This window comes from Schistocerca americana, chromosome X, assembly GCF_021461395.2.
Source record: "Schistocerca americana isolate TAMUIC-IGC-003095 chromosome X, iqSchAmer2.1, whole genome shotgun sequence".
Taxonomy (NCBI): domain Eukaryota; kingdom Metazoa; phylum Arthropoda; class Insecta; order Orthoptera; family Acrididae; genus Schistocerca; species Schistocerca americana.
The window spans coordinates 386,407,921-386,428,267 of record NC_060130.1 but is presented as its reverse complement, the minus strand read 5'-3'; the positions used below and the strand labels follow the sequence as shown (position 1 = coordinate 386,428,267).

General features: G+C 35.7%; 1 protein-coding gene across 1 annotated transcript in view; it reads right to left on the bottom strand.

Moving 5' to 3' along the window:
- The window catches only part of LOC124555001, a 132,550-nt gene that overhangs the window by 14,504 nt on the left and 97,699 nt on the right, over positions 1 to 20,347 (bottom strand). The window contains exons 6-10 of the mRNA XM_047128744.1: positions 18,078 to 18,222; positions 11,532 to 11,644; positions 4,493 to 4,718; positions 4,286 to 4,405; positions 3,394 to 3,569 (exon numbers count right to left, since the gene is read on the bottom strand). Of these exons, the coding sequence (XP_046984700.1) occupies positions 3,394 to 3,569; positions 4,286 to 4,405; positions 4,493 to 4,718; positions 11,532 to 11,644; positions 18,078 to 18,222 (780 nt within the window). The remainder of the gene's footprint in view (positions 1 to 3,393; positions 3,570 to 4,285; positions 4,406 to 4,492; positions 4,719 to 11,531; positions 11,645 to 18,077; positions 18,223 to 20,347) is intronic.

The window sequence follows — 20,347 nt, the reverse complement described above, 5'->3', positions numbered from 1 at the left end:
AGTTTGAGTTAAAATAGTTCTCTATTTTTCTTTTCAAGAAACATATGGTGCTCAGCAATAAGAAAGAAATAATGTTTAGAGTTTAATGTGTCATTGATATTGAAGTTATAGATGAGGTAATAGCTCAGCTGAATGATAATGAGGACTGAATGTAGCCTAGCCTTGGTGAAGGGACCATTATGGCATTTAGGGAAATCATAGGGTAAGAAATAATAAATTAACAGATTTGGCATGAGATCTTTCAGACAATGAAATAGTTGGGTGAGTTAAAATTTTACTGGGTCATTTACCCATTTCCAAAGATAATGAACTTTATTCCTTTTATTTTCTGGTGGTAATTAAAGTGTTTGGTGTTATTATAGGTGCCAGAAGAGGGAAGGGTGAAGTCTATGCCTATAATAAAGTCTAATCCTGCTTATATACAGTGAATTTTTCTCTGGCAGTAATTGTGACAAGAGGGTTGAAAGTATATGAAGTTAAAAATATATTAATGCTTACTCACAGAAAGAGTGTATCTTATGATCACATTTGACTATGAAAGGTGATAGTGGAGAGAAAGAAGAGGTCTATGGGTCTGCCATTTAAATATATTTCTGATCAACGCTATTTTATGACATTTTAGTGGGTTCAGCATTTGAAAACAGTGTTACATTACAGGTAATATTGGCCCTGAAATGAATACATTTCAAGAAGAGACCGTAAAATTTAAGTTTACCCCATTTTTTGTTTATGAAACCTCATCCAAGAATTTTCTGTTAGCTCTTTTATTTTTCATTCTATGTTTCTAAATGCATTATCTTGAGCATTCATATTAATTTGCTGTCACCTGTCTGCAATTATCTATCATAGCCTTTTCCTTCCCTATTGTTGTGGTGATCATTTCCTTTTTTCTTGTCTTATTTTAAGATACTTCTTCTGTTAGCATTTTAGATTATTTTTTTTGTAAAATTATCAATTTTTTTACTTTTGTTCCCTTTAGTTTTATCCTTGCAATGTGATTTTTCCTTTCATCACTTTTTCATTATCCTTCATACATTTTAGGCACTTCTAACAGCATCCTTTCTTTTTAATATCCTGCTTCTTCAAATGTGTTTTGCTCATATTTAGTGAATTTTAAGTATGTTTTACTATCCTATATTTTTTACTTGTCATGTGATGGCCATCTATTTACTCTCAGCTGTACAACTACAAATAAGAGCCAATGAATATTTCTTAGCTCTCCAGTATTATCATATTGATATGGGATTTATCTTTCAAACCAGCTGTTTTATGACATCTCAGATATTCCAGCAGAGTATTCCATTCATATTTTCAATTCTTGAACTATATATATTCAGTCCTATAAATTTTCGTCTTCCCATCTGTATGTGTATTTTCTATCTTTCTCAAATTCACCCCTTACTGTTGCCGCACCTCTGTTTCATGTCATATCTGATTTCCTATATATTGTTCATTAAATCCCCATTTAAATGTCACCCTTCCATCTGTTTCCATTTAATCTTTGACAGGTCTAAAGAATCCAATGTCATCAATACACTGAGTTACTGAAAGACCTTATTTAAACATTTTATAGCTGCACCATAAATCTTAATTGCAACATTTGCTATATGGATGGTTTGCTTTCAAAGATATGGTTGTGCAAATATGTAACTGAAATAGTGGGTCATAAAACGAAGTATTACATGCCCAGAATGAATATGTAGGATGTAAAATATGAATAGTTAATTATTCCAATTGAAGTTTTGTGGAGCATTGTTCTCAAAATATGTATATGTGAATACTGCTGACTTACATTGTTGTATGTTGGGGAGTTGATAATGCACAATGTCAAAAAATGCCATAAGATTATAGCATACTTCTATGATACTGTTACATGGTATTTAAATAAGATACCTTTTAAATGAATTTTTGAGCTCCCCACTTCTCCCTACATAGTCCATACCATTACATTCTTATTTTCTGCGCATTTCATACCACACAGTGCTTACTATTAAGATGATATAATTATTCTATTTGATAAAGAGTAGCTTGAATGATTCCACTTTGGAGTAGGTAATCATTACTTTCTCATGTTCCTACACATGTACATAATTTTTTTATGAAGCACATTGTTATTCTGTAAGTCCTGTCACCAAGGAAGGTGGTGCAACAGTTATGGCACAGAGCTTGGTTCAGGAGGAGTGTTGTTCAGGTTCTTGTGTAGTTATCAAGCTTTAAGCTTTGCATAGTTTGCTTAAATTTTGATCAAAGTGAATGCTGGGCTGCTTCCTTTGGGGGGAGGATGGAAAGAGGGAGGGATGCGGGAAATCATGGCCAATTTCTTCCTCATCCTTGTTTATTCTAAAACTGTACTTCATCTGCTGGCCGCGGTGGCCAAGCGGTTCTTGGCACTTCAGTCTGGAATTGCGCGACTGCTACGGTCACAGGTTCGAATCCTGTCTCGGGCATGGATGTGTGTGATGTCCTTAGGTTAGTTTGGTTGAAGTAGTTCTAAGTTCTAGGGGACTGATGACCTCAGATGTTAAGTCCCATAGTGCTCAGAGCCGTTTGAACCATTTTGTACTTCATCTCTAATGACGTTGTCACTGGTAAGATGCTTAAGGCCATCTCTCTTCCTTTGTAAATTTGGTCTCAAGAAGCTTCCTTGTAATTCATTTCCTGCAGACTTGGTGATGAGACAGGTTTACTGAAATTTCACTGAAAATAATGGGAGAAACAACTAAAAGTGCTTGTTGTGGAGGTTCATGTTTTTGCCTATGAGTCATTTTTAATTAATAGATTCAGCCATTCTTCATCTTTCATTGGCCTCATCATGAAGAACAATACATAGAAAAATAGAAAGAGTGACTCTGTAAATCAATAAATAGAAGCAGCTATTAGAAACTATCAGTCATAGCTGATTATCTTAAACTGCTATAAACCACATTAAATGAGGACATTTTAGGTGTGAGTTCACCAAGACTGCTGTGAACATTAAATGAACTACAAGTCTGATGTATGGTATCTTTTACATGACTGAGTGAAGTAAATTTTTAGTTTAAGGTTTTGTGATAACTTACACTAAATTTAACATGATAAAATTAGGAGGAAAATTGCTACTTTTAAAAAAGCTGGTTGACATTTTTCAATTATATATTTCAACCTTATATTGATGCATATTAATCCTGTGTCAGTTTATAAGAAATTTCAAACTGGGTTCATAACTTAAACATTATTAAAATCACAACAGAACCAATTATCTCTCAGACATCATTTGTGACTTAAGTTTCCATAATTAATTAAACTATATTCCAAATTGGGAAGTTTGCATTAAAATATACTTATTCTAGATCCAAACACTTTTCTCAATATCAAGCAACAGCTAAGATGAATGTTATCAGCAAGTGCACTTACAACTGATTGTGTGTTGCAGTCTTGGCCACTCATTGTTAAATCCAACCGGAAAAGGTTGCTGTTCTGAACATCAATGTTACAAGTTTCTGATCGTCCAAGTGCATATATGCGCCCATTGAAAGGTTTGTTTGTACGCACCTGGACAGCAATTCTGGTATCTTTACAGTTAACTGAAACTGTGTAACAGATTTGTGAATTAGAATATTACTTGTAAGATAAAACACAAAAATATCAGACAGTATCTGTTTGTAATACTATATCTGTAATTTATAGTACTTTATATTTTAGGATTACATCCTGAATGAGACACAAAGTAGTACTGTCCACATATAACTATTGTTCCACAAGACAATGTCTATGTGTGGCCTGTTATGAGAGTACACCTAGTAGGTCATATGTTTCACTTCAGGTCAACAGCTGCACAGTAGGAAGTAGGGAAGTAAAAAGCACTGGACTCAGCATCTCTTGACAAACATACAACAGTTACAAATGTCAGTAGTATCAAATATACACTTCCCTGTGGTGTGAGTTTACTAGCTGGATGAGTGTCAGTTACAGCTGTAATAGAGTGAGAAAAGGATAAATAAACTCTATTACACCCCAACTAGTTTGCTAGTTTGAGAATCATGTACAAAATGTTAATTAATATTTAATTATTATTCTTGGTGAATCTTCTAGTAGATAATAATACTGACATTACAAAACTGTTTGAATTTTGTGACAGTTCTTGATTTTTATTAATGTGTTCATAAAATTTTATTGTGATTAATATCAGAGCAATGTAAGAATTAAACTTGCTTGTCACATATATGGGTGATAACTATACATTCTGCATTTATTTTCATCATAGTACTATTCCACTGAATTTTAAAATGTATAGTTTTATCCTCACCATCATAACAGGTGCCGGTCTTATCACAGTTGATATCTGTACGACTCTGATTGTTCACACTAGGATCTTCTGTAGTATCAAAGACAACAGGTAATGTTTCCAGTGATGGATTGCTTGACTCTGTTGAAAAAAGCAAGGATTACATTATTAATGTAATGTATTTTGTAGGAACAGATCTAATCTTAAATAATTATTCCATTTACTCACTTTCACACGCATTTTCATAGTATGAACCAATGCGCTCTCCATTGTCTATAAGTGGACGCTCAGCTTTTAAATAGGTGCTTGGTCCATCAGGTAGTGTTTTGTGATCAAGATGAAACAGGCGACAATTGTATGCACTTCCAATTGGAGGTCCTTGGTAAATAAATGACCGACAAAGAAACTCACTCTCTATTTCACATGCAAGCCGGCAAGCTGCTTCACTGTTCACCTGTACAATAATGGAACAGAGAATGATGAAACGTAGGCATAGAACTGTACATGGTTATGTGCTTATTAGAAAAAAATAGAAGTGATCAAGTTATTCTGGACTAATAGCTTCACAAAAAGTTAGATATATGAAAACTATTCATCTGCGACTAGAAGGACATGAAGAAACAAGGCAGTTTTCAAGTTTTTTTTTTCAATTTGTACTACTATAAATGATATTAATAGAAGTGAACCCTCAAAACTTTGGCCATTACCAAATGAGGTAATCATTTACTAAATATAACAGGCCTCACTTGAATAGAAAATTGAACTTCAGTGACAAATATTTAGTGCAGAAGATTTAGCTTCAATATTCACAATGACAGAAATTGATACCTCTATTTGGTCAAAACTCACAGTCATGGGATCAAATAGGTAAAAAGATAAGGCCTAATGGAAATCCTTGGATATCACAGGAGATAATGAATTCAAAAGATGAAAGGAGAAAATATAAAAATGTAAGAAATAGAGCAGATGAAAGTGAATACAGATGTCTATAAAATGAGATTGACAGATAGGGCAAAATAGCTAAGCAGGAATTACTAGAGAACAAACGCAAGTCTCTTCTTCTTCTGCCAATCCATGATTAGGCCCTATGACCTGTTCCAGCCTCATCATCTCTTCCTTGCCTTCCCACACCCCTTTGTCCAATAGTATTGTAGTCCACTGTTTGTTGAGGGTTCTCTGAGGTGACATATGCAATACATCCTGCTTCCTTTCCAATCCTGATTTTGTTGGTTTATTTTTCCAGTTAATGCCTGTACCCCTGGTCCCTTCCTTATTTCTTCATTTCTTATTTTCTTCTCTTGTGCAGCCTTTCACTGATCTAAGGAATTTCATATTTGATGTTTCAAGTTGTCTTAGGTCTTTTGATCTTAATATCCAACTCTCTGCTCCATATAGTACTATGAGTAATGCCATGACTTTACAACATTTCCAGTTTTACCCTTTGATGTTCTTTTTATCATGCCACATATTTGTTGATAGGTGTTAATTTTCTCATTTATATCTTTCTATTTTGCAAAAGTTATGTCACATCCTAGATACTGCAAATGAGACACCTGTTTTGTTGTTACGTTATTAATACTTATAGGGTACTTTCATAAAAATGCCATTGTTTATGTTTTTGTTGTTGATATCTTTAGATTCTAATTTAGGCTTATATTGTTTAATCTATGTACCACTATTTGCAATTTGTCTTTACTGTCCTGCATGATTACCTGACTGTCATCAAAAAGCATTGTATTTAGAAATTTACCTGGTGCAAGTCTTATACCTTGACATATCCTGCCCATCATCCATTCCCTGACCCAGTTGTTGATGTAGGTGTTGAACAGTGTTGGTGACATACTACAGCCTTGCCTTACTCCCTGGTTTATCTCTATTTCAGGTGTCATCTCTTTGCCAGTATCTATTCTTACTTTGGTGTTTTTGTATAAAGCACAGCATACTGTTACCAGGTGTTACGGGAAGCTTGTTTTCTTCATTGTTGACCAGAGCTTTTTCTGCTGATATGGTCAAATGCTTTCTCAAAGTCAATAAATATAAAGTGTGTCTCAAAACTGAATTCTCATCTTTTTTGTCTAATTTGTTTCAGAGTGAAAGTATCATTTGCACAAGGTCTTCTACATGGAAGCCTGCTTGCCGTTCTAATAAAATTGAATCAGAGATGTTTTGAAGCCTTTCAATAATTAATTTACTGTAGATTTTATAAGAAGCATTCAGAAAATTGATCCCCCTGTGATTACTGTGTTACTACTGACTCCTTCTTTCAACAGTGAAACAGCTTTAATGTTCTTAATTTCTCCTGTATGCCAACAAATGTTATATAGAGGAGCATATTCTGGGAGCATATGTAAAAAGGTGACATACAGATACTGCTTGTAGGAAAATTAAAGAAGAATTTGGAGAAAAGAGAAGCAACTGTATGAATATTAAGAGCTCAAATGGAAAACCAATGCTAAGCAAAGAAGGGAATGCTGAAAGTTGGAAGGAATATACAGAGAGGCTATGCAAGAGAAATGAACTTGAAGGCTATATTATAGAAAGGGAAGAGGAAGTAGATGAAGATGTGATAAGAGATATGATACTATGAGAAGAATTTAGCAGAACACTGAAAGATCTAAGCTGAAACAAGGCTACTGGAGTAAACAACATTTCCTCAGAATTCCCGTTATCCTTAGGAGAGCCAGCCATGACTCAACTATTCCACCAGGTATGTAATATTTATATGAGACAGGGGAAATACCATCATGCTTCTAAAATAAGGTAATAGTTCCAGTTCCAGTACTGAACTATCAATTTAATGCCATGGTTCCAAAATACTGACATGAGTTATTTACCGAAGAATGGAAAACTAGTGGAAGCTGACCTCAGGGAAGATCAGTTTGGGTTTTGGAGAAATTTAGGAACACACAAAGCAATACAACTTATCTTAGAAGGCAAACCTACATTTATAGCTTTTGTAGATTTGGATAAAGCTTTTGTCAATGGCAGCTGGAATACGCTATTTGAAATGCTGAAGGAAGCAGCAGTAACATTATAGAGAGTGAAAGGTTATATACAAGTTGTACAGAAACCAGATCCCTGTTATGAGCCAAAGTGCATGAAAGGGAAGTAATGGTTCAGGAGGGAGCGAGCCAGGATTGTAACCTATCACTGATGTTATTTAATCTGTACACTGAGCAAGCAGTAATGAAAACAAAGGAAAAAATTTGGAGTAACAATTAAAGCTCAGAGAGAAGAAATAAAAACTTTGAGGTTTGCCAATGACATCATAATTCTTTCTGGGAAAGAATTTGGAAGAGCAGTTGAACAGAATGGACATTGCCTGGAAAGGAGAATGTAAGATGAACATAAACAAAAGCAAAACAAGGGTAATGGAATGCACTGAAATTAAATCAGGTGATACTGAGGGAATTGGATTAGGAAATGAGACACTAAAAGTACTAGATGAATTTTGCTATTTGGGGTGTAAAATAATTGGTGATGGAGAGATTAGAGAGGATACAAAATGTAGACTGACAATGGCAAGAAAATCATTTCTAAATAAGATAAATTTGTTAACATTGGGTACAAATTTAAGAGTCAAGAAGTCTTTTCTCAAGGTATTTGTCTGTAGTGTAGCCTTGTATGGAAGTGAAACATGGATGATTAGCAGGTCAGAGAAGAAGATAATAGAAGCCTCTAAAAACTTGTGCTACAGAAGAATGCTGAAGAGTAGATGAGTAGAACTTGTAACTAATGGGGAAGTACTGAATAGAATTGGAGAGAAAAGAAATTTGTGGCATTACTTGACTAAAAGAAGGGATAATTTGATAGGACACATTCTGAGACATCAAGATATCATCAATTTGATACTGGAGGGAAGTGTGGAGGGTAAAAACAATAGAGTGATACCAAAAGATGAATAGAGTAAGCAGGTTCAAATGGAGAACTACGTCAAACCAATCTTTGGACTGAAAACACAACAGTAACATGTATAATAACAAGGCCTGCGCTAAAAAAGGGAGGGGGGCGGGGGGCAACTGGTGGCAACTCATGTTAGTTTCATAGTGAATGATGCAATAGTTGTGAGATTTCTCAGATATATTAACATTATTAGTCTTGTTTACTCTTCATTGCGAAGAAAGGAAGGAAAAATGAAATGAATGCTATTACTCCATTTCCATTACGTGTTCTGGCTTTCTTCAAGCTGATACTGAATTGATAGGTTTGTCCCCATCCTGTGTCTAATTCATGATATGTCCATATGGTCATATTCTACATGGGTGGATAGCATTCTGGTCAATGGACAACCATTCCAACTATGACAGCAGGGTACCTAGGAAATGAGGTTGTGATTGCTGGGTAGCCTCACATCCACAATTGTTGGGTACACAGTCACAGACACTGCAATATGGCACAGAGAAGATGTGGTGGAGAGCAATAGAAAGAAAGGAAACGGGACAGTAGCAAACTGATATGGCCCAATGGCTTAATGTGAATCATTCTGTTGTTTCTCAGATATGGTGACAGTTTATAGAGACTGAGACTGTATCCCACAGATGAGGGCAGGGCTGACCACATGTGACTTCAGAAGAGAGGACTGTTATTTGACTGTGAGGTCATGACATTACCACCTTAGTACTGCACAGCAACTGGCATATGAGCTCGCAGCATTCGCTGGACATGTTGTATCAAGGCAAACGGTATGCGGAAGGATATGTATTCATAGAAGAGAACGTCTAGAGTGGAGTTATCAACATGCCACCTTGACAATCGAAGAGTGGGACAATGTTGTTTTCACAGATGAGTCCTGATTCAGTCTGGAGAGTGATTCTTAATGGATTCATATCTGGAGGGAATGTGGAATATTATTTCAGGACCCAAAAATTTTGGAAGGCAACCAAGATTGAGGAGGATCCCTAATAGTGTGGGCAGGGATTGTGTTTACCCCTTAAACCACTCTTCATGAAATTGTACGGGTCAATTGGCAAGGTTTAACTGCTGTCAGATATCGTGATGAGATCTTGGGACCTCATTTGCAGTTGTTGCTAGGTACTGTGGGTCCAGATGTCTTACTGATGGATTATACTGCTCAACCTCATAGAGCACATTTGGTTGATGTTTTTTTTGGAAACAGAAGATACTGTGTGCATCGCATGGCCTCCTCACTCTCCCAATTTGAATCCCATAGACCATGCCTGGGATGCACTACGGAGATGGCTTGCACCATGTCAGCATCCACCAACCACTCTCCAAGACTGCAAGCAGCTCTGCTGGAAGAATGGGTGCTACTGCCTCAACATGAGATTGGTGACATCATTCACAACATGCCCCATCATTTTTGTTTACTCTTATGCATGTTGCAGTTGTTTGCATTCTGTATTTTTTATATTGTTTCTACTTTACTATCACCTGCTTATACTTTTTTGTGGCAAAATAAACACAAATTTGCAAAATTTCCTTTTGTTGCTTTAATTTTGGACTCCAGTGAATCAAAAATGTTTCTCTAAATTTTTATGAAATAGCATCACACTACTTTCAATACATTCCAAACAATTTTTCTCCCTGTTTTCTGTTACTTTTGGATCATGTAGTACTGTACAAAGTGTCCATTGAGACCAAAGACACATTAAATGAAGAGGAGGATACAAGAAGAATAGATTGTTAAATTATGGCTGTAGAGATTACTGTACATATAGTGTATATAGCAGTATAGCAGTGACCAAATGTATTATGCTGTAATATCCAGTTTATTTATTTTTTAACTAAAGACAATTATTTGATGGCATTGAGATATTAAACAAAATTTTCTTGTTTCTTCTAGAGAAAAGAGCTATGCTGTGTTAAATTAACACGTAGAGTATTCATCTCATTCACTTCTCAGTGCCAAGCAAGGGAGAAAACATAAAATGTAATGTCTTACTGGCATCCAAGTCATTAAAGACAGAATATAAATTCAGATTGGGTAAGAATGGAGAAGGAACTTGAATGTTGCTTTGTTCAAGGAACAACCATGACATCTACTTCAGGTGACTTCAAGAATCCATAAACACCTAAATCTAGGTGGTTAGATGGGGATTATAAGCATGGTCCTACTGAATATGAATCTGATCTCTTTAACAGAGTGCTAAAGGTCTTCATTGTTAAATTCACTAATTTGTGATGTGAGAGGAACCAATGATAATAGTAAAGTATTTATATTTTAGCTGGAATTGAATTCTCTGAATATGACTGTTTTTTACCACATTTCTCGCCCAGATGGGAAAACTTAGTTCTGAAAGTCTTTAATTTATCAGAGGAACTCTAATCACACACATGAGAAGATGACTGAAATCTTTTGGACATAGCCATTTCAACAAATATGTCACAAATTTGAAATATTGAACACATTATTAATACAGTATTAGCACGGTGTGTCATTTACACTATACAAATAGTCAGGATATAAAATTTAGTTGAAATAAAAAGACAGAGCAAAATGTTGCAGTGTCCTATAGGATGGAAATCAAATGACAAATGACATTATTTACTGTCACTTCTTTTTGTGGCAAAATACATGATTGCTGAATTTACTATTTTGTTTCAAAAGAAGGTGAAACCCATTTTGTCAAAATGAATAAATAAAAATTGGAGTGGAAGAGAAAAATACAATTTTTCATTAGCAGAAGAACTAACTCATTCTTAATTATTGCTCTGATGAATTAATTAATTAATTCATCCATTCCTCTTCGTGTTCTGTAGATCTCACGGAGGAGGATAACCTTCAGGGATGTGGTACAAGTCTAGGTGTATGTTAATAAAAGACAAGACAATAACAGAAACTGTTTCATATACTATATTAACAATAAACTTTCACTAAGTAGTATTGGTTAGTTCTACTCATGCTTATACCATATAAATGTAATTGGCCAAATTAGGAAGAAAGCTGTCAACTGTTGCCTTCTAAGTTATACTACAGAGTTCTGTTTCTCTTGCTATTAGCGGCTTCATGTATACTTGATTACAATAGTATTTTTCAAGGAACATATGTACCTACATCTGTAAATATTGATGTGAATCCTATTTGCAGTATATTACTGCTTACCATAGCCTTACAACAAACACTGCTACTTGTCTTGTAGCTAATGTACAAACTTCAAGGAGCATTTCAGTTTAACAGAAGTGAAACAATTAACCATAAATGTACAAGATTTGAACATTAATAAAACCCATACTACTAACAATGTAGCATTTCTTTATGAAAGGTTTCATGGTCATATTACAGGATTTTGTATTATAATATGTGTACCTGTAGTTCCTTGTCAACATAATAGTGTAGACTGGCATACTGTGCAACTTTATCATCTGAAACCCCAATCCTTGGGGAGATGTACTGTCTGTTGCCTTTGCATGCTTGGTTAGCTGAAATAGAACAAGTTTTTTTTCTGGAATTACATGGATGAAAATTGAAATCATCTCACAATAGATATATTGCTTTCTAATATCATACAATTTGTATTTCATACAGAAGAAATGCTTATTTTGAGTGTACAATGTTTCAAAAACATCCATTTCTTATTTGAATAAAAACTGTGACTAGAAGATAAAACCAAAAAGTGCTAACAAGAGAATTTTTCTTGTTTATGCCTGCCAGGTCTTCATTTGTAACGCTGTGTATGCCATACTCAGTAAAGAATCCTTTATTGAAAGGCAGTTACTAAGCTCTACTCAGAAAAGTGGGTCAGCATTTCATTATAATGACGTTAATAAAGTCTGTGCAGGAACTCTGCGACAACTGGAAGAGCTGAGCTGCGTCAGCAGTTTATGGACTGATTACGAAGATAGTTGTAGGGGTATCCCATTGAGACAGCACAAATGTTTAATATTTTATTAGGAACACTAAGAAACATAAGTAAATTATAGGTTTTCAGAGATCTAATGAGATTGGTAAGACAGAGATTTAGGAACCAGGTTTTAAATTGTAAGACATTTCCAGGGGCAGATGTGGACTCTGACCACAATCTATTGGTTATGAACTGTAGATTAAAACTGAAGAAACTGCAAAAAGGTGAGAATTTAAGGGGATGGGACCTGGATAAACTGACTAAACCAGAGGTTGTATAGAGTTTCAGGGAGAGCATAAGAGAACAATTGACAGGAATGGGGGAAAGAAATACAGTAGAAGAAGAATGGGTAGCTTTGAGAGATGAAGTAGTGAAGGCAGCAGAGGATGAAGTAGGTAAAAAGACGAGGGCTAGTAGAAATCCTTGGGTAACAGGAGAAATATTGAATTTAATTGATGAAAGGAGAAAATATAAAAATGCAGTAAATGAAGAAGGCAAAAAGGAATACAAACGTTTAAAAAATGAGATCAACAGAAAGCGCAAAATGGCTAAGCAGGCATGGCTAGAGGAAAAATGCAAGGATGTAGAGGCTTATCTCACTAGGGGTAAGATAGATACTGCCTATAGGAAAATTAAAGAGACCTTTGGAGAAAAGAGACCCACTTGTATGAATATCAAGAGCTCAGATGGAAACCCAGTTCTAAGCAAAGAAGGGAAAGCAGAAACGTGGAAGGAGTATATAGAGGGTCTATACAAGGGTGATATACTTGAGAACAATATTATGGAAATGGAAGAGGATGTAGATCAAGATGAAATAGGAGGTACGATAGTGCATGAAGAGTTTGACAGAGCACTGAAAGACCTGAATCGAAACAAGGCCCCGGGAGTAGACAACATTCCATTAGAACTACTAACGGCCTTGGGAGTGCCAGTCCTAACAAAACTCTACCATTTGGTGAGCAAGATGTATGAGACAGGTGAAATACCCTCAGACTTCAAGAAGAATATAATAATTCCAATCCCAAAGAAAGCAGGTGTTGACCGATGTGAAAATTACTGAACAATCAGTTTAATAAGTCACAGTTGCAAAATACTAATGCGAATTCTTTACAGATGAATGGAAAAACTGGTAGAAGCCAACCTCGGGGAAGATCAGTTTGGATTCCGTAGAAATATTGGAACACGTGAGGCAATACTGACTCTACGACTTATCTTAGAAAATAGATTAAGGAAAGGCAAACCTACGTTTCTAGCATTTGTAGACTTAGAGAAAGCTTTTGACAATGTTGACTGGAATACTCTCTTTCAAATTCTGAAGGTGGCAGGGGTAAAATACAGGGAGCAAAAGGCTGTTTACAATTTGTACAGAAACCAGATGGCAGTTATAAGAGTCAAGGGACATGAAAGGGAAGCAGTGGGTGGGAAGGGAGTGAGACAGGGTTGTAGCCTCTCCCCATTGTTATTCAATCTGTATATTGAGCAAGCAGTGAAAGAAACAAAAGAAAAATTTGGAGTAGGTATTAAATTCCATGGAGAAGAAATAAAAAATTTGAGGTTCACCGATGACATTGTAATTCTGTCAGACACAGCAAAGGACTTGGAAGAGCAGTTGATTGGAATGGATAGTGTCTTGAAAGGAGGATATAAGATGAACATCAACAAAAGCAAAACGAGGATAATGGAATGTCATCGAATTAAGTTGGGTGATGCTGAGGGAATTAGATTAGGAAATGAGACACTTAAAGTAGTAAAGGAGTTATGCTATTTGGGGAGCAAAATAACTGATGATGGTCGAAGTAGAGAGGATATAAAATGTAGACTGGAAATGGCAAGGAAAGCGTTTCTGAAGAAGAGAAATTTGTTAACATCTAGTATAGATTTAAGTGTCAGGAAGTCGTTTCTGAAAGTATTCGTATGGATTGTAGCCATGTATGGAAGTGAAACATGGATGATAACTAGTTTGGACAAGAAGAGAATATAAGCTTTCGAAATGTGGTGCTACAGAAGGATGCTGAAGATTAGATGGGTAGATCATATAACTAATGAGGAGGTATTGAATAGGATTGGGGAGAAGAGAAGTTTGTGCACAACTTGACTCGAAGAAGGGATTGGTTGGTAGGACATGTTCTGAGGCATTAAGGGATCATCAATTTAGTTTTGGAGGGCAGCGTGGAGGGTAAAAATCGTTGAGGGAGACCAAGAGATGAATACACTAAACAGATTCAGAAGGATGTAGGTCGCAGTAGGTACTGGGAGATGAAGAAGCTTGCACAGGATGTAGTAGCTTGGAGAGCTGCATCAAACCAGCCTCAGGACTGAAGACCACAACAACAACAACAACAACAACAATGAGATTGGTAACATTTTTAGTACCAGTAGCAGTATGTTTTCATATTTACTGTCAGTAGGGCCATGGGACATTAAACTCTTGTGCACATACCTGTAATATGACATGATTCAAATTTGATCCTCAGCTGCAGATTCTCTAACTGGAATGGAATGCAAAGTGGTGCTACTGACATGGAAAATGATGAGAGATTTGCAAATGCAGCTAACTCTTTTAATCTTGTGACTAAGTCCTATTCTTTTGAATATCGAAGTGATTAGCACAATGTAAGCTTATAGTTCACATGAATAGATCATATAACTAATGAGGAGGTATTGAATAGGATTGGGGAACTGTACAGAGAAGTTAACACTTCAGTATCTACATTCTGAATGTTATGGGATGAATAAACTACATTCTACATTCTACACTCTGTAGCTAAAAGCCTAGAGCAAAGAATATGGCATGTATTATTTAGAAGTTTATTTACTTATTTTTATGTATTGTAATATATGTTCCATAGAGCTATTTTTGCATGTAGGTGTGCAAAGGGAATCACATACTGAGGATAAAAATACAAATTAACAATCAAAATAAACACTCAATAAATACTGATTAACAATCATATACAAAGGTCAGAAACAAAAACCACTGATATTATCTAAACAAAGAGTTTAATTTACCAAGTACAAAGACTATTTTCATGACCTACAGAAACAAACACTGGGATTTATTAGGTGTAATTAAAGTAGCATGAGGCATTAAAACTAGAAAACAGAAAGATACAAGGGACAGTCATATCTGTCTCTGTTAAAGAATTCATCTAGACACTAGAAACTTTTTTCCAAGCAAAGATTCCTTTATATTACATACAAGTCATCGATTATTACCGTGTGTAGACTTAATATTACTTGGAAATGTGTTCAAGATATTTGTGCTGTTGTACTTTACACCTTCTTGCCCCAGAAAAAATTCTTCAGGTCACAGTGTATTTCACATTTCCTTCTTGTGATTTAGTAGTTGTATGCCTCTCTCATTTCATGTTGAGAATAATTGTCAAGCACAAATGACATGATCAGAAAGAGATATTGTGAGACAGTAGTTAATATCACTTCTTACTTGAAAAGATTATGAGAGGAGATTGTTGGACACACTCTATATACAACTCTGATGATCTTTTTCTAAATGGTACAGACTTTTTTCGATATCAGTTAATTGCCTCATAAAATGATTCTGTAACACAGCAATGATTGGAAGTAGTCAAAACAGGCAGATTTTGAGACATTGATGTCTCTGATTTTGGAGATTATCAGAGGACAAATGTTGCTGAGCTAAGCCTTTCCAAGGTTTGGAAGATTTGGTGTTCCCAATTAAGCCTATTATGGGCATGGACACCAAGGAATTTTGAACAGTGTACCCTCTGTATCTGCTGGCTCACATGTGCAATATTAATCTCCTGACGGCTTTGTGACCAGAATGGGGCTGATTGTAATTAGTTTTGCTGAGGTTTATTGGTACAGAATATACTGTGAACCAGTTCAGAATCTCTTCAAGTAAAGGGTCTTAAGTTGGTAGATGTTTTATTGTCTATCATAATGCTTGTGTCATCTGAAAACATTGTGAAGTTGCTTGCTCTGTTGGAGGACAGGAGGACAGAGGTAGGTTGTTGATTATATAAAAAAAAGAAAGGCAGCAGAACACGGACAGAACTTTTTGGAACTCCATAATGTACTATGCTCCAGTCAGACTCTACCCATACTAACTGTGTATTGTTTCCATCTAACACTATTTTCTATCATCTGTCCTGCAGATAGGATATTAGCCAATTATCCAGTTGTACTTGGATTCCATAGTAGCATTCTTTCTCCATAAGTGTCCTATGGCTGACAGAATTAAAAGCCATAGACATTTCTCAGAATATGTCAGATGGCAATGTTTTCTTGTCAAGGTATTCCAAAATTTTATTTGTATATAAAAATATGGCACTGGTTGCAGAGATAACTGTTCTGAATCCAAATTGGTTTCTGCTAATTACAGTATGTCAAAGTTGTCAAGGTGAGTGATAATCCTGGTATATTTTATTTTTCACCCAGACTATCCCCCAAGAAGATCAACACGTCATGCGAATGGCATTGCAGGACAGATCTGCATCCTCCTCTATGCTGGTGAAACAGTGGAACAGTGGAACACATCATACACTACCAGGGGTGACAGTCTATCACCGTTTATTATGGCATGGGTTATGTGCACATCATCCACTTCTCCACCTACCTATGTGAATAACATCCTGTGTCCTATAGCCATACCCTTTCTGCACAACACCCCAGACACTATTTTTGAGCAAAGCAATGCACGACCACATGATGCTGAATTCACACCTGTCTTCTTGGTGTCTCAGGATGTCAGCCTTTTGCCCTGGCCTTCCAGACCATCATACTAGTTGACAATCAAAAATGTATGGGATATGGTGAAATGACAGGTGCAGTGGTATGACCCAATGCCAACTACCACCACAGAACTTTGGACCCAGATGAATGCAGTATGGAAGGCTATACCACAGGATGCCATTCGTGCCTTATACACGTTGATGCCATCACACATGGAACAAGTTATCAGGGCCCATGGTGGACCCTGTGCCTACTAGGCAACAGGATGCATGCTGAACAGATGTGACTGAAATGCTACTCATTTTTGCAGAACATACTAATGTACTTGTCCTATGAATATGAACATCCTCTCTCTAGTCATTCAAGGTGTTCTGTTTTTTCTGAATATGCGTGTCTTAAAGGACAGATGTGTGGCACAATTTCCATTCTAATTACAATTGATGTTGTGGTTTCAACACTATCATTAATTTTCAGAGTCAACCCTGGATGACATTCAGAAAACTATAGTTTAAAAGCCCATCAACAAAATGATTGTTAACCAACTTTGGCAACAAAGATGTGGGAAGAAATCAGTTATAGCTTTGTTGACTGCACCATTCTTTCATTTACTGAAAATGGTTTAGGGAAGTTACACAAAATCTAAATCAAGATGACTGTATAAGTATCTGATCTTTATTCGACAATCTTTAGAAACATTCTATTCAACATGTGCAAATTGTTCCTAAATTTTTTTATGTAAGTGACTTTGCCAAGGCAGTTGCATCATCAAAGCTTATTATTAAAAATTTCTTGATACTCCCATACAATCAGAACAATCAGTGGCTATACATTTGGTTCCTTTCTGTACAAATACACTACTTCTCTTATTTGTCATTATGATACACCTTGGAAGTATCCTTCACAGTGAATCTGTATTTTTGTATTTGTATTGCATACTGGTATGATTTACACCTGAACAACCTTAGAAATGAATGCTATTATGTTTATACAGTTTTTGATGAACCATAATTAGATGTCAGACACTAAATAAGTCTATGGCCATACTGAATATTCAACACAAATGTGTGTGTGTGTGTGTGTGTGTGTGTGTGTGTGTGTGTGTGTAATGTTTTACTGTGGCCAAAGATTACTGAATACATGAACCAAGAATTGCATACAGTACCCTCTCATGTGCCTGGCCAATATTTTAAGCAGCTTATTTCTTATTTTTATTTATTGCTTTCAGGCTGCTGCACAATTTGGCATACAATATTTCAATTAAGATGATATGTGTGGAACTTCATATAAAATGTACTTACATTTGAGGCACAGATTCTCAAAGTAGTCTACTCCTTGAGCATCAACAAATTGAACATACTGTCCTGTAGTACGCCTATCAGATTCACTGAGATGGCATTGCAACGTAACATAATTATATTCCAGTGAACGACATATGAAGCGATCCTAAAAGAAAGAACATTCATTATTTAATATTTATATCCTTTGTCAGTACACTGTAAATGATACAATCAATGGTGAGAAAAAAAATTGGATTTAATTGTTTCTCTCCTTTATATCACACTTAAACAGAGAAGCCAAAGAAAAATTGTTTATGAAATTTGTGTTGTCTATGAAAGTAGTAAGATAACCTATAGTGATGGGCAAACAGTATGTCTGGAAATCAAATTTAATTAACGTATTTTGGATGAAATTCACTGCTAAAAATAGCATTTAAATAAATTTTTGTTATCAGTTTGGCAATAGTGGAATTGAACTTAATTTTCTTTGATTAATTTTTTGAATATGATACCTCTGCTTGTTGTGAAAGCTAAATTGACACATTGTTTTAAAAATGTGAGCCATAGGTTGAAATGGCTAGTTATAGTCATAAACATATTTGAACAATATTTACAACTTTGATTCTTACAAAAGATGCGTCCTTAAAGTTTACCTGTGAATAATATTCATATAGGTCAAATACATCACTTCATATTTTAACTTTTGTTAGGTATGATACTGAAAATTTTCAATTGATAGTGTTATTGAATATACCAGTTTTACCTCTGTGTCTTTGTTTTTCACTTTCATTACTCAATTTACTGTATATCCAATAACATCAGATTAAAGAAAAAGTACTGAAGTAAGACCCTGTGTCTGAAAACTTGAGATAAGAATCAAGGCTTAAATGAGAGCTGAGAGTCAAAATGTAGAGAGATTAATTTTGTGTAATAAAACCTGTTTTTGAGGAGTCATTAAAGTTTCTAATACAACCTTGGAAAAAATAAAGCTGTGACTATGATACTTGTTGATGGTATTAGTCATTCTCTACATATTGACCCTTGAGTGTGACATTTTTCACAATGGTGGACAGTTTGGCAGAGAGCTGGGTTGTAGAAATCTGCATTTTTGCTGTTCCAGAAATGTTCCACCTCAAAAATCACATTTATTTCATTCTGGAAATGTCTGTCATATAACGATTTCTTCATATGAGGAAACAGGAAGAAGTCACTGGGTCCCATGTCAGGAGAATATGGGGAATGTGAGGGAGGGCAGCAAGCAAAATTTTATAGCATAAAGAAGCAGCATGTGTGACTGTGCACTATGAGCTGGGGCACTTTCATGGAGCAAAAAGATACTATTGGAAAGCTTAACGAAGCACTTCATTTTGACAACACCCTGTAACGTCATCATGAGATTTTGCTAATATGCTCTTGTGAAGATTTGCCTCTTATCTGTTGGCATCACACCATGGTAGTCCCAAAAACACTCATCATCTTTCCTGGTGATATGTGGGTCTTCAAATTTTCCAGTGATGATGAATCCAGATATAGACTGGGACACTCAGATGTTTAGGACGGGTGGTAGGGACAGAGCATCGAGTGATATTATACCTCGAGCAATTAAACAGAGAACCAACTCGTGGAGATAACATCATGGACCCACTGACAACAAACAGACCCAAACTTTTCGACTCTGTAAGTGCAAAATAGGGAATCAGTGATCATAAGGCTGCTGCAGCATCCCTGAATATGGAAGTAAATAGAAATATAAAAAAAGGGGGAAGGTTTATCTGTTTAGCAAGAGTAATAGGAGGCAGATTTCAGACTACCTAACAGATCAAAACAAAAATTTCTGTTCCAACACTGACAATGTTGAGTGTTTATGGAAAAAGTTCAAGGCAATCATAAAATGCGTTTTAGACAGGTACGTGCTGAGTAAAACTGTGAGGGATGGGAAAAACCCACTGTGGTTCAACAAAAAAGTTAGGAAACTACTGCGAAAGCAAAGAGAGCTTCACTGCAAATTTAAACGCAGCTAAAACCTCTCAGACAAACAGAAGCCAAACGATGTCAAAGTCAGCATAAGGAGGGCTATGCATGAAGCATTCAGTGAATTTGAAAGTAAAATTCTTTGTACTGACTTGACAGAAAATCCTAGGAAGTTACGTTAAATCAGTAAGTGGATCGAAACAGCATATCCAGACACTCTGGGATATTAATGGCATTAAAACAGAGGATGACATGCGTAAAGCTGAAATACTAAACACCTTTTTCCAAAGCTGTTTCACAGAGGAAGACCGCACTGCAGT